The 14,478-nt window shown below is 51.0% G+C and overlaps 1 protein-coding gene across 1 annotated transcript; it reads left to right on the top strand.

Moving 5' to 3' along the window:
• Window positions 1-2,229: 2,229 nt before the first annotated feature.
• On the top strand, window positions 2,230-9,768 carry CTU1 (cytosolic thiouridylase subunit 1). Its single transcript, XM_086353940.1, has 3 exons — window positions 2,230-2,410; window positions 5,650-6,194; window positions 8,442-9,768. The coding sequence occupies exons 2-3, from the start codon at window positions 5,687-5,689 to the stop codon at window positions 8,975-8,977; spliced, it is 1,044 nt and encodes a 347-aa protein (XP_086210066.1). The 5' UTR covers window positions 2,230-2,410; window positions 5,650-5,686; the 3' UTR covers window positions 8,978-9,768.
• The last annotated feature ends 4,710 nt before the right edge of the window (window positions 9,769-14,478 follow it).

Here is a 14,478-nt window from a genome sequence, read left to right as displayed (position 1 = left end):
GTTTTTCTTAAGACTTGGTATAAAGAGAAAAAAAAATGCATGTTTTCTTCCATTCAGCTTCATGCATCTGCCCATCTTATACCCCTCACCCCTCTCGTGGAACCATTACCCATAACCTGGGATAGGGTCGGTGCTGTGATCACTGAGAAGGGAAGGTGCAGGGTATATGCATACATGGGCATGCCCACACCATCATCAACTCTTGCCTTTTCAGCTGATATCTCATCTTGCAGCCCTATCCCCTTTTTGGACCCCCTCTATCCTGACCGACTCACTGTCTCCTAGCAGGGGTAGTTATAGTATCTCAGTGCTCAGAAGGGCTGTTTCCTATGGTCCCTAATTTGCAAACAAAAACAGAAGAATCGGAGAAGAGACAGAGGAAAGTCACGGAGAATCCAATGGTGGGTGAAAGAGGAACTTTTGACCACAAGCCATCAGAGTTTAGGAGGACTTTTAACCCCACTTATTCAATTTGCTGAAGAAGACACTGAGGTCCAGAGCAGGCAAGTGAATTGCACAGGAAGTCAGTTCATCAGTTGACAGCTTAGGGTTCATTGGGCTGGGTGATAGGAAGTGTATGTTAATATGAGAGGGAAGAATTGTCAACTCTTACCATGAGGTGAGGGAAGAAATTTCATTCACTCACCAACCAACTACACTGTACCTTTAGGTTTTTAGTAAAGATTCAACCCTTGCTCTTGAGAAAATCAACATCTGGTTGGGAGACAGATCATCCGACAATTCCAATGAGACAGGGAAAGTGCCTGTGGCGGGGAAACAAAGACATGTGATGGGTGGGGCTCTTGCTTCTCTGGACTAAAGGGTGAGTTCTCAGAGAGGAATAGGCCAAGCAGACATAGTGGGGACTTTCAGGGTCTCACAAGTGGTGTGAGTTCTGCAGATGACCCTGGACGCTCAGGTACCATGTTCCCAATCCCATTCACTCTCCCACTGTGCTGGGGATCCTCCACCAGCTACCAAGCTCTGGGCTCTGTCTGTGACCAACCCCACCTCTGCACCCCTTGGGTTCTCTCTGGTTTCTGGGGATCCCTAGGCAACGGCGATGCCGCTATCCGTGGTGCTGATTCGGAGTTGATTGGTGACTCGGAATGTCTGCAGCCTTGGGGAGGGGGAGGGGAGGTTGACCACAAAGAACAAGGACCCTCGGTCTGGATTCAGGAGGGTCAACAATATGTCAGACGTGCCGGGAAGGGCCAGGTCTACCTGGGAGGAGGGACTCCAGGGAAAAGAAGATCTCTGTTCGTCTTCCTTGACCTTCTGGCCACCCTCAGGAATGTTTTTTGGAAAACGCTAGGCTGTTGACACACTGGTCCAAGCACTGGGTAAGGTGAAAGCTTTGTTCTATCCCTTAACATATATGATCCCATTTCATTTTCTGAACATGCCTGACAGAAAGGGCTAATCCCCCTCATCAAATAGAGGGAGCAGTTGACAGACAGATAAGTAGCTGTAGGTACTAGTTTCCAAAGAGCTCCAAACAATCCCACCACTTCCTTAAGGCAAAATAGTAATAAACTTCGTTTATTACACAACGAAATTTATTACGTCTTCCTCTTGAATCTGGACTGAGCTCATTACTGCTTTTACCAATAAAATGTGGAGGACAGATTGCGACAGCAACCATGTCTGGTCGTGGGAAGGGTGGCAAAGGCCTCGGCAAGGGGGGTGCTAAGCACCATCGCAATTCAAAAAAAAAAAAAATGTGGAGGACAAGATTCACATGGCTGCGACCCAAACTCAAAGGGCAAAAATAATGTGCTCTATGAAACAAAGTGAAAGTGAAGTCGCTCAGTCGTGTCCGACTCTTTGCGACCCCATGGACTGTAGCCTACCAGGCTCCTCCGTCCATGGGATTTTCCAGGCAAGAGTTCTGGAGTGGGTTGCCATTTCCTTCTCCAGGGCATCTTCCCCACCCAGGGATTGAAACCGGGTCTCCCGCACTGTAGGCAGACGCTTTACTGTCTGAGCCACCAAGGAAGTCCAATGTGCTCTATAGTCTTTCTAAAAGCCTATCGTAATCCCACAAAAGCAGATAATCGAATGCAGCCACTTCGCCTTTTAAGGGTCCGGCACGGTAACAACTCACTACCCTAGTTAACAGTACGCGCTCCGCGTCCCTTGCCCATGCGCAGGCGCAGAAGGAAACAGCGCAGTGGATTTTGGGAGTAGTAGGCAGATTGAAATAAGGGGCCGCAGGGACTGCTGGGAGTTGTAGGCCGAGGGCCTCAATAACCACCGCTGCTTCAGGTGGAGCCGTCGCGTGGGGCTATGGGAGCCGTAGGCAATACAGCGCCCAAACCCTTGTGGGAGTCGTAGTCTCGGAGCCACTTCCGTACAGGAGTTCCGCGTGTTAGGCAGTTTGGACGATCCAGCACCGCGTTCTACTCAGGTGAGTTATTTCCTCCCGGACCTGGTCGGCCCCTGAGCGCCCGTTCTTTGTTGCGGTGCCGTGCGAAGGTTGAGGAACTCTCCGGGGATGATAACATTCGCCTCTGACGTCCCAACGCTTGTATCCCAGAGGCCTACTGACCGGAATCCTCACTGTGGGCTCTGCGGTCCAGCTTGTCTCTGGCCCGCCCACCCCTCTCCCCCGCGTGGGCTCGGGGAAATTCGACCATTTCCCTGCCCTCACCCCCAACTGGATACTTCCAGGAGGTCCCTACACTGTCCTGAAATCCGTCTTGATAGAATGATGTTACACACTACCCATCATTCTGACAAAGCTGCGATCCGGAGGCGTCGCACTTGGGGTCTGGGCCCCGCCTTCTGGGAGCGCTTATTCCCTCAGCGTACAGATCTTTACTGAGCCCCGATCCTTTGCCAAATCCCTTGCAAGGCAGGGGGAGTCAGTGGTGACTGAGGCAGACCCTGTCCCTCCCTGCCTGTAGTGAGCTCACAGGACAGGGGAAGGGTGACAGGCCTGTCACCATGAAGGGTAGCGTCGTGATCCGGTTGGGATGGAGGCATACAAGGGGCTCTGCGACCCCAGAGGGGGCGCCTGAGCCAGCCTGGGGTCTATAAAATTTTCGAGGGGAAGATGCTTAATACACGTTTCAAATCTGACGTGTCCAAATGGAATTCTAGTCAGCCTCCTCCACAACTAAATGTTGCCATCATCCTCCCAGGTGCTCAGGCCCAAGCCTCCAAATCATTCTTCATTCCTCTCTTTTCTCATGACCCCACCCCAATCCAAGTCTTGTGCAAGTCCTATGGACCCTACCTTCAAAATAGATCCAAAACCCCACCTTTTCTTGTCATCGCCACTGCCAGCACCCCAGTCCAGGCCAACATCATCTCACTGACGATCACCATAGCCTCCTCTCTGGCCTCCCTGCCTGCCACAGTCTGTTCCCCATACAGCAGCCAAAGGGAAACTTTTAAAACCTAAGTCAGATCATTTGCCTCCTTTGCACAGAACCCTCCCATGACTCCCCATCTCTCTCAGAATTAAAATTAAAGCTGTTTCATGGCCTATGAGCCACTGAAAACCTGCAGACTCATTTTCTGGTGGGGTCTTCCTCATTCAGGAGGCAGGTTCCTGGGCCCTAGTGACTGTAGATTTAGGGGGAGAAGAGAGATGAGTCCAGAGTAACTTTATGTCCTGTCCTACGGAGGAGCTGGGTGGAGATGTGGTACTCTCAGCAAGCAGGGAACAGCCGGGCAAGAATAGGTTTCTCCATGGGGAGCAGGGAACTGGTCAGTTTGGGTACCTAGGATTCTGGAGAACCGGTGGGTATCTTCAATGGGACATTTGAAGGACGAGCCTGATGGACATCGTGATTCAGTCACCCACAAGGAAAACGAGTTGGGCAGGACCTGGGAACCACGAAGGTGCCTCTCCAAAAGAGGCTGAGCAGGAGGCAAACGAGGGGAGCGAGGGAGAATCAAGCCAGAGGCAGGGGTGAGGTGAGATGCATGGGAGGATGTAGAGAAGACCCTGGGCAGTTTTGTGGACAATTTCGTGTGTAGAGGAGGGGAGGGGAGGGGAAGGAGACCAAGGAGGAGCCTCCTGCAGTATCCAGGAGAGAGACATGGTTCAGACCAGGGTCGCAGCTGTGGAGATGCTAAGGAGTGCTGGGCTTCTGGGTCTGTTCTGAAGCTACAAACAGGATTTGCCCCATTCTAGTTGGATGTATGGGGTTTGAGATTTGAGGACATGCCCCAGGTACATTCTCAGTGGGGCATTTGGAGGAAAGGTTGAGACCTTACATTGCAATTTGGAATCACCTACAGGGAGAGTTAAGAGGGATGGAGAAAGCAGCCCAGTGTCCTGGGACACAAAGCTCCTGCCTTGAGTAGCTGGAGGGACAGAGCTGAGAGAAGCAGGTTTGGGAAGGGGGATCAGGAATCTGGGTTCTGCGATGCCTGTCAGACAGCTGAGTTGCATTGGCACCTAACTGGTGTTATAGACAGTAAGCATGCGAGTCACATAAAATGATTCCACACTCTATGGGAAATCCTGGGAACAGGATGAACTGCTCAGAAGCTACTGCACCATGATAGTCCAGCCCGGAGATGATGGTGCCCTGGAGGGGAGGGACTCAGTCTGGTGGGTTCTTATGGGTTCCCCTGGCAGGTGGGTCCAAGAAGAGAGGGAATTGTGGCTGGGTGGGGAGGAATGAGGTGGGGGGAACAGAAGGAGTCAAAGATGGGCTGATCCATCTCTTGATAAGGCCACAGAAGCTTACAGGAGATTCTGAGATGACTGCCCTGCCTTTCAGAGGATACAGTCGGGACCCATTCCTAGAGACAGCATCCCACCCCCACCAAAGTGAAATTCAGTTGGTCTTTCCTGTTTATCCCCCTTCCCCTAACAGAACTGCTGGCAGTCCCCTTGCCTCTTTCTGTTCTTAGATCGCTGACCCTTCCCAAGCTCTCTGAGCAGCCCTGGAAGCCCAGGTCAGTGACCTGTCCTTCTGATCAGGGTTGTAAGAGGGATGGCTTCCCCGGAGACTGTGAAACGGGTCCTTAATATGCACCTCCATCCCTCCAAACAGAATCCAACCTAACTTGCCTATCTCTCCCTCTCCCCTCCACCCTTCACCCCCAACCAGCTACTTCTCTCTCCTTGGTGTGTAATGGGTGTAATCCAAGAAGCCTTCCTGGAGGCACTAGCCTCCTTAAACCTTCAAGGGTCAAACAGTTGACCCTTGAACAACATGAGTTTGAACTGCTCCACTGAGACTCAGACTTTTTTTTTTTTTTCCAATAAATACATACAATACTACACCATCCGCAGTTTAGTTGAATCCTTGGACTTGGAACAGGGAAGATATGGAAGGCCGACTGCAAAGTTATGTGGAATTTGGTTGTACTCCCAATCCTCGCGTTGTTCAGGGGTCAACTGTATACATATAACCCTCCCTTACTCTGGAAGATGGAGAAGGAAATGGCAACCCACTCCAGTATTCTTGCCTGGAGAATCCCATGGACAGGAGCCTGGCAGCTCCTGTCCAAGGGATCGCAAGAGTCGGACACGACTTAGCGACTAAACTACTAACTACTACAACTACTCTGGAAGAAGCCTACCTGGTCCCCACTATTCTCGGCAGGGACACTACCCTCTGTAAGCAACGACCCGTAATCCAGAATCCACGTGTAACCCGCCTCCCCTCTCCACCCATCCAGGAGAAGCCGACCCCTCCCGCCTCTCCAGGACCCCACGATGCCCGCCCCGCAGTGCGCCTCTTGCCACAAGGCGCGCGCCGCCCTCCGCCGTCCGCGCTCCGGCCAGGCGCTGTGTGGCGCCTGCTTCTGCACCGCCTTCGAGGCCGAGGTGCTGCACACGGTCATCGCGGGCCGCCTGCTGCCGCCTGGCGCCGTGGTGGCCGTGGGCGCCTCGGGCGGCAAGGACTCCACGGTGCTGGCGCACGTGCTGCGCGAGCTGGCCCCGCGCCTGGGCATCTCGCTGCACCTCGTGGCGGTGGACGAGGGCATCGGCGGCTACCGGGACGCGGCGCTGGCGGCTGTCCGGCGGCAGGCGGCACGCTGGGAGCTCCCGCTCACCGTCGTGGCCTACGCTGACCTCTTCGGGGGCTGGACGATGGACGCTGTGGCCCGCAGCACGGCCGGCTCTGGCCGCAGCCGCGCCTGTTGCACCTTCTGCGGGGTGCTGAGGCGCCGCGCGCTGGAGGAAGGGGCACGCCTCGTGGGAGCCACGCACGTCGTGACCGGTGAGCGCAGGCGCGACCCAGAGGGGGCATGGTGGGAGGGGCGCATGCGCGGGATAGGGCACTGTAAGGGCGCTGCAGTGCGTGCCCAAGTGGTAATGGAGACTATGAATGGCCTAGAGGAAAGCACCGAACACGGAGAAGGGCATGTGCGCATGCTCCAGAATGGGGCCTGAAAGTACAGGTTACTGCCAGGGTGGTGCGGGCGGAAGGAAACAGGATGGGCTGGGCATCACAAAGACTTTGAGTCTTGGCCGCTCTCTTGGTCTGCACAGCTTGGCAAGGAGGGTGGGAGGTGGGAGAAGCGAGTGGCAGGAGTTAGTCTCTGGGTATTAGGTCTTTGAGTCTTTACTTATCTGTAATCGTCTCTAATACTCTTGGTCTCATGGCCCCCAGCTGTCTCTCTTCAGAATCCATCTCTATCGCTGGAAAGTATCTCTCTGCCTCGTAACTTCTTTTTCTTGTTGGCACCTCTTCTTTTCCATAACTCTCTTTTCTTCTCTCGCTCTCATCCATTCCTTCAACAGACAACCACCGGGTTTCTACTAAATGCCAGCTCCAAGCTGTTATTAATATATAGAGTAGGCACTACACACATTTATATTAAATACGCTCACATCCTCATCAGGCTGTGGCTGAGAATACAGCAATGCCCGGGACAGACCTAAGCCCGCACCTTTGCACAGTCCAAATATAAAATGATAAACGGTCATAAATGCTACTGGGAAAAATTACATGGAGCAAAAAGAGGACCTTATGGTGTGGAGAGAGGGGATGAGGGAGGGCTTTTGAGATCCGGGGGCTCTGGGTGAGGAGGTGAAGAGGAGTGATGTTTGAGGGGGGTGGAGGTTGTTCCAGGCAGAGGGAACCATCTGTGCTCGGGCCAGTCTGAGGGGCCCCAGGAAGACCAGAGCAGTGGGTGGAGTTCAGATCCACTTTCCCCTTTTGATGGTGAGGCGTTAACATCTGATCCTTTGAGCAATGGGGAAATGGCTGACAAAGGCTCTGAAAAGCACAGTAGAGCAGGGGTGAGGCGCCTGGGTTGGAGAGGCAAGGGCAGAGCAAAGGACATGAGCTTGGAGGGTGGCAGCTGTGGGTAGTCCAGGTGAGCCACGATGGTTGTCAGAACCAGTGCTTTTTTTTTTAATGCTGTGTAAATATTCCCTTGCTTTCTCCCTGGTCCCTCTAAACAAAGACAACACAAAAACATTGCAGTCTGTGCCATCAAAGGCACTTCTGTCAACTACTATGAGTTTTCTATGGCTGCTGTAACAAATCACCACAAATTGAGTGGCTTAAAACAACACACACACACAAAAAACACACACACACAAATGCATTAGGTTAGATCTGGAGATTAAAGTTCAGGCAGAGGTCTCACTGGTTGGCATTCCTCTGAAGAATCTACTGTAAAGTCCATTTTCTTGCCTCTTCCAGTTTTTAGAGGCTACCTCTTGGAGGCCTCCTTCTTCCAGCTTCAAAGCCAGCAGCTGAGTCCTCATCTTGCATGGTCTGACCTTGCTTGTGTTCCCACATCTTCCATCCTGACTCTTTAACTTTAAGGACCCCTGTCATTACCCTGGGGCCCACTTGGCTCAGCTAGGCTGATTAGTAACCCTCATTCTATATGCAATCTTTATCTCTTTCACCATGGGACCCAATATATTTTCAGGTTGGGGGGGTGGGGGATTCTGCTTACTACAACAGTCCTCTTTCCCATCTCCATTAAATGACTTCCGTGTAGTCTGAAGTACATTTTTTTGTTGGTGGTGGTGGCGGGGGGGGGGAGGGTATTTTGGCCTTATGGGATTTTGGTTCTCCAACTAACGATTGAACCTGGTCTCTCAGCATCCAAAGCACAGGGTCCTAACTACTGGACCACCAGGGAATTAATTCCCTTTAGTACACTTTTAATTGAGACTGAAATGACAGTCTTCCCGACCCAGGGATCAAACCCAGGTCTCCCGCACTGCATGCAGATTCTTTACCTTCTGTGCCACCAGGGAAGCTCTGAAATGATAGTTGTAGCCTAAAGGACTTTCACTGCTAGCAGAGGGCTTGGTCTGCGATAAGTGGGGGGTAAATGAGGCACCCCGGGTTGCTCCACGGGAGCCTGGGTGCGTCGCCCTCTTGTTTCTCGCCGGGTCCCCCGCAGCCTCCCGCAGGCCGCCCCGCGATGCCCCGGGGTCTCCTTCCGCGGCCTCACCGGCCCCGGCCCCCTCCTCACAGCTCCCGTCTCCCCTCCCTCAGGACACAACGCGGACGACATGGCGGAGACGGTGCTCATGAACTTCCTGCGGGGCGACGCGGGCCGGCTGGCGCGGGGCGGGGGCCTGGGCTCCCCGGGCGAGGGGGGCGCCCTGCCGCGCTGCCGCCCGCTGCAGCTGGCATCGCAGAAGGAGGTGGTGCTGTACGCGCACTTCCGCCGCCTGGACTACTTCTCCGAGGAGTGCGTGTACGCGCCCGAGGCCTTCCGCGGCCACGCACGCGACCTGCTCAAGATGCTGGAGGCGGCGCGGCCGTCGGCGGTGCTGGACCTGGTGCACTCGGCCGAGCGCCTGGCGCTGGCCCCGACAGCGCGGCCCCCGCCGCCCGGCGCCTGCTCCCGCTGCGGGGCGCTGGCCAGCCGCGCGCTCTGCCAGGCCTGCGCTCTCCTGGACGGCCTGAACCGCGGCCGGCCCCGCCTGGCCATCGGCAAGGGCCGCCGGGGGCTGGACGAGGAGGGGCCGCCACGGGAGCCGCAGCCGTCCCGACCGCCGACTTCCGAGCCGGTCCCCGACTTCTAGAGACTCCAGTTCCCCGCGGGGATCCAGCGCCGTGGGGGCACGGGGCCGCCTATAAATGACACGGAATGAACCCGAGTTACCTGAGCCCGGGCTTCGTGTGCAGCTGGGAGAGAGACGGAACCTGTTAACCTGCGATCCTGCAGACGCTGGGGCTCTGGGCTCCTGGGGCTGGGGGCTGGGGACTCCTAGGTCTCAGAGAGGGGAGCACTAAACGACCTCCATTCCTGAGTGAGTGGGAATTAGGGGGCTGCTGTACAGGCTTGCCTGTACCTCTGTGGGGTTCTGGACGTGCTCAGATAGCTAGCCCTAAGCCTTCTCGATCGCCTACTGCCCGCCTGATTATCGTGTTTGCCTGTAGTGGGCTAAGCACAACCACACCGCTGGATGGACATGTCAGTTACAGCACTCATGGTGTTTCTGTGTGAGCGCTGGGTGTACTGCAGGCGCTGGGCCATCTCATTTCACCCGCACCACGATCTCATTGGCTGTAGCCCGAGGCCCATAACTGGCCTGGGGTCACCTCTCTGGAGCCCCACCTGAGGCTCTTCAAGACGGTGGAATTAGTCCTTATTCCCACTACCTCCTGAATCTCTGATGGATGAAGAGCAACTGGGGCGGCTCTCCAGACTTCAGATTCTAGAGGCAGAGCTGGGTGAGCTTGGGTCAGTGACTTAACCTCTCAAATCTTCCGTTTGCTCCGCTGAAAATGGAATCAAGGCCTCCCACCAAAGCATTGTTGTGAATGTTTGATAAAGCGCTCAATAAATGTCAGACTTGGCTGTTCACACTAAGGTTTGGCCACCAGGGGGCGCTCGATTTTGGGGTTTCTGCCCTGCCAATCCAGATAGGTGTAAGGCTCAGAAACTGCCTGCCTGACTCCTGAGGAGGCTTGATGTCCTCAGTCCCACCTCCAAGCTTTGCTGGGCTGCTCCTTTGTTAGAAATGCCCTCCTTTCCCATCTTCCTGCTCACATCCTCCAGGGGCCTCCTGGAAGCGTTCCTGAATCTCTCCTCCTGCCCTGCCCAGCCCAGGACATTGGGAGTCTCCCAAACCCCAGCTGCTGGGTCCTGGCCTCTGGCCATCCACACTCTTTGGGTCTCTCTTTTCCTATTTAGATTGGGCTGGAGGGCCGGGAACAGATGCTTGGAGTCCCCTGTGAATTAATCGACCATTAGGTTAATTATTCGTTCAACAAACACGTATTGAGCAGTTCATCTGTGGCCCATGTGCCAAGGGCTAGGAATACTGCAGTGAGCAAAAGACAAAACCCCCGGCTGCCATGAGGTTCACAGTCTGGGAGAAACAGACAATAAGTCAATGAATATATAATGTCAGATAGTGATTAACACAACAAATAAAAATAAAGCAGGATTAGAGAGAGAGATAGTGAGTGCCAGTGTCCATAGGGGTCAGGGCATGGCCTCTTTGAGGAGGTCACATTTGAGCAGAGACCTGAGTGAAGCAAAGGAGTGAATCATAAAGCTATCGGGACTGTCCTGGTGGTCCAGTGGTTAAGAATCTGTCTTGCAATGCAGGAGACACAGGTTTGATCCCTCTTGTGGGAACTAAGATCTCACATGTCAGGGGGCAGCTAAACCACCCTCCCACACACCCACACCACAGCACCACAACTACTGAGCCCACCCACCACAACTAGAGAGTCTTTGGGCTGCAACAAAAGATCCTGAGTTAACTAAGACTGAAGGCAGCCAAAAAAAAAAAAATCATATAGCCATCTTGGGAAAGAACTTTCCAGGCAGAAGGAACTGCTGATACAAGAGCCCAAGGGTGGGAATAAAGTTGATAAGTCCAGGAAACAACAGCCAGGTGGTGTGGCCAGAGCAGAGCGGGCAGGGAGGAGAATAGCAAGAGTTGAAATGCGGTGGTAGCCAGGGTGGGTCCTGCAAGGTCTCGCTTAGGCAGAAGCCCATTTCCCAGTTCTAGTTTGCCAGGCCCTTGCGGAGCACTCCTTCCTTGCGTTAAGCTCAGTGATACGATAGACTGTGTTTTGATCCCTAATTTTACAAATAGTGAATTTTGGGCTCAGAGATGTGAAGTGACTTCCCAAGGTCACAAAGCTGTAAATCAGTGAAGAAGCTGGGGCTATTCACCCTTTTTGCTGTGCCGCCTGCTGGAAGTCAGGGGACTTGGGCCCTTGCTGCAGATCAGCCACTGATTCACCTTGTGGTTTTGGGCAAGGGACTTTTCTTTAATCGAGTTACCCCCTTCACATCAGGAGGTGGGTGGTTGATTAGACTTCTGTTGTAGTTTAGAACAACACTAACCAACAGAAATATATTAATAATATGAGCCATATATGTAATTTAAAGATTTTTCTGTAGCTATATTTTTAAGGAGGGGAGGAAACAGGTGAAATGTTAATAATATATTTTATTACGGTGTATTAAAAAGTAGAGACATCCTCCAGGACAATATTAAACGCTACAACATTCGAATCATAGGGGTTCCAGAAGAAGAAGACAAAAAGAAAGACCATGAGAAAATACTTGAGGAGATAATAGTTGAAAACTTCCCTAAAATGAGGAAGGAAATAATCACCCAAGTCCAAGAAACCCAGAGAGTCCCAAACAGGATAAACCCAAGGAGAAACACCCCAAGACACATATTAATCAAATTAACAAAGATCAAACACAAAGAACAAATATTAAAAGCAGCAAGGGAAAAACAACAAATAACACACAAGGGAATTCCCATAAGGATAACAGCTGATCTTTCAATAGAAACTCTTCAAGCCAGGAGGGAATGGCAAGACATACTTAAAATGATGAAAGAAAATAACCTACAGCCCAGATTATTGTACCCAGCAAGGATCTCATTCAAGTATGAAGGAGAAATCAAAAGCTTTTCAGACAAGCAAAAGCTGAGAGAATTCTGCACCACCAAACCAGCTCTCCAACAAATACTAAAGGATATTCTCTAGACAGGAAACACAAAAATGGTGTATAAACTCGAACCCAAAACAATAAAGTAAATGGCAACGGGATCATACTTATCAGTAATTACCTTAAACGTAAATGGGTTGAATGCCCCAACCAAAAGACAAAGACTGGCTGAATGGATACAAAAACAAGACCCCTACATATGTTGTCTACAAGAGACCCACCTCAAAACAGGGGACACATACAGACTGAAAGTGAAGGGCGGGAAAAAGATTTTCCATGCAAATTGGGACCAAAAGAAAGCAGGAGTCACAATACTCGTATCAGATAAATTAGACTGTAAAACAAAGGCTGTGAAAAGAGACAAAGAAGGCCACTACATAATGATCAAAGGATCAATCCAAGAAGAAGATATAACAATTATAAATATATATCCACCCAACATGGGAGCACCGCAGTATGTAAGACAAATGCTAACAAGTATGAAAGGAGAAATTAACAATAACACAATAATAGTGGGAGACTTTAATACCCCACTCACACCTATGGATAGATCAACTAAACAGAAAATTAACAAGGAAAAAAAAACAAACAAAAAAAACATGTATCTATAAAGTTCACTAAAGCAAAGCACAGTAAAATGAGAAAAAAAAAAAAAAACTCAACATTCAGAAAAGTAATATCATGGCATTCGGTCCCTCCACTTCATGGCAAATAGATGGGGAAACAGTGGCAGACTTTATTTTGGGGGGCTCCAAAATCGCTGCAAATGGTGACTGCAGCCATGAAAATAAAGGACGCTTACTTCTTGGAAGAAAAGTTATGACCAATCTAGACAGTATATTAAAAAGCAGAGACATGACTTTGTCAAAAAAAAAAAAAAAAGTAGAGACATCACTTTGTTGACATAGGTCCATAGAGTCAAAACTATGGTTTTTCCAGTGGTCATGTATGGATGTGAGAGTTGGACCATAAAGAAGGCTGAGCACTGAAGAACTGATATTTTTGAACTGTGGTGTTGGAGACTCTTGAGAGTCCCTTGGACTGCAAGATCAAACCAGCCCATCCTAAAGGAAATCAGTCCTGAATATTCATTGGATGGTCTGGTGCTGAAGCTGAAGCTCCAATACTATGCCCACATGATGTAAAGAGCTGACTCACTGGAAAAGACCCTGAGGCTGGAAAAGATTGAGGGCAGGAGGAGAAGGGGGGTGACAGAGGATGAGATGGTTGGATGGCATCACCAACTCAATGGACATGAGTTTGAGCAAAGTCTGGGAGATGGTGATGGACAGGGAGGCCTGATGTGATGCAGTCCATGCGGTCACAAAGAGTCAGACACGACTTAGCAACTGAACAACAACAACAGATATCCAAAATATTACTATGTTAATGTGTCAGTTCAGTCACTCAATCATGTCCGACTCTTTGCGACCCCATGGACTGCAATAGGCCAGACGTCCCTGTCCATCACCAGCTTCCAGAGTCTGTGATGCCATCCAACCATCTCATCCTCTGTCGTCCCCTTCTCCTCCCATCATTAGGGTCTTTTCAGATGAGTCAGTTTTTCACATTAGGTGGCCAAAGTATTGAAGTTTAACCTTCAGCATCAGTCCTTCCAATGAAGGGAAGGACTGTCCAAGGGACTCTCAAGATTCTTCTCCAACACCACAGTTCCAAAGCATTAATTCTTCGGTGCTCAGCTTTCTTTATGGTCCAACTCTCACATCCATTCATGACTACTAGAAAAACCATAGCCTTGACTAGACGGACCTTTGTTGGCAAAGGAGTGTCTCTGCTTTTTAATATGCTGTCTAGGTGAGTCATAACTTTTCTTCCAAGGAGCAAGCATCTTTCAATTTCATGGCTGCAGTTACCATCTGCAGTGATTTTGGAGCCCCTAAAAATAAAGTCTGCCACTGTTTCCCCATCTATTTGCCATAAAGTGATGGGACCATGTTGAGGTCCTTTAATGGACTGGAACCTGGTGGTCCGGAGTCAACCGATAAGAAAGTAAAGGAGAAAGAAAAAGGCTGATATTCCTTGGTTTACGCAGAAAGCCAATAAAGCCCCTGCACGGGGCTTTATTGTTCATGGAGGCCTCAGGCGCCCTCTCAATGGGGTGAAGGCACAGAGCGCCTTCTCAAGAGGGTCTCAGAAGCCCGGGCAGGAAAGTGAACTCAGAGAGCCTCTGTGCTCCAGGGGATCAGCCTGAGAGAGAGAGAGAGAGAGAGAGAGAGAGAGAGAGAGAGAGAGTGAGAGAAAGAAAGACATGGGGACCAGAGTTCTGATGGAGCAAATGTGTTTTAATCAACATGGTGTGGGCATATGTACTGTAGTTATTCTCAGCAAAGATAAAGATTAAAATTCCAGACTTACAAAACATAGGCAATCCTTATTAAGGAGAGAGAGAGTTGTAAATAATCACTTTTACCATATGGTTCATAAAAAGGAAGAGTGTACTTATCACCGTATAGAAAAACTAACGAAGGAAATGCCTGGATTCCCTAGCCCCCACCCCCCCACCCAATTCCTGAATATTCAGGAATTAATAAGGAACAGAGAATTCCTGACAGGTCCAAAACAACACACAGGAAGCCT

This window comes from Bos grunniens, chromosome 18 (genome assembly GCF_055505025.1).
Source record: "Bos grunniens cultivar Pamir isolate PY7600 chromosome 18, Bosgru_T2T1.0, whole genome shotgun sequence".
Classification (NCBI taxonomy): Eukaryota; Metazoa; Chordata; class Mammalia; order Artiodactyla; family Bovidae; genus Bos; species Bos grunniens.
This window is presented reverse-complemented; position numbering and strand designations above follow the sequence as displayed.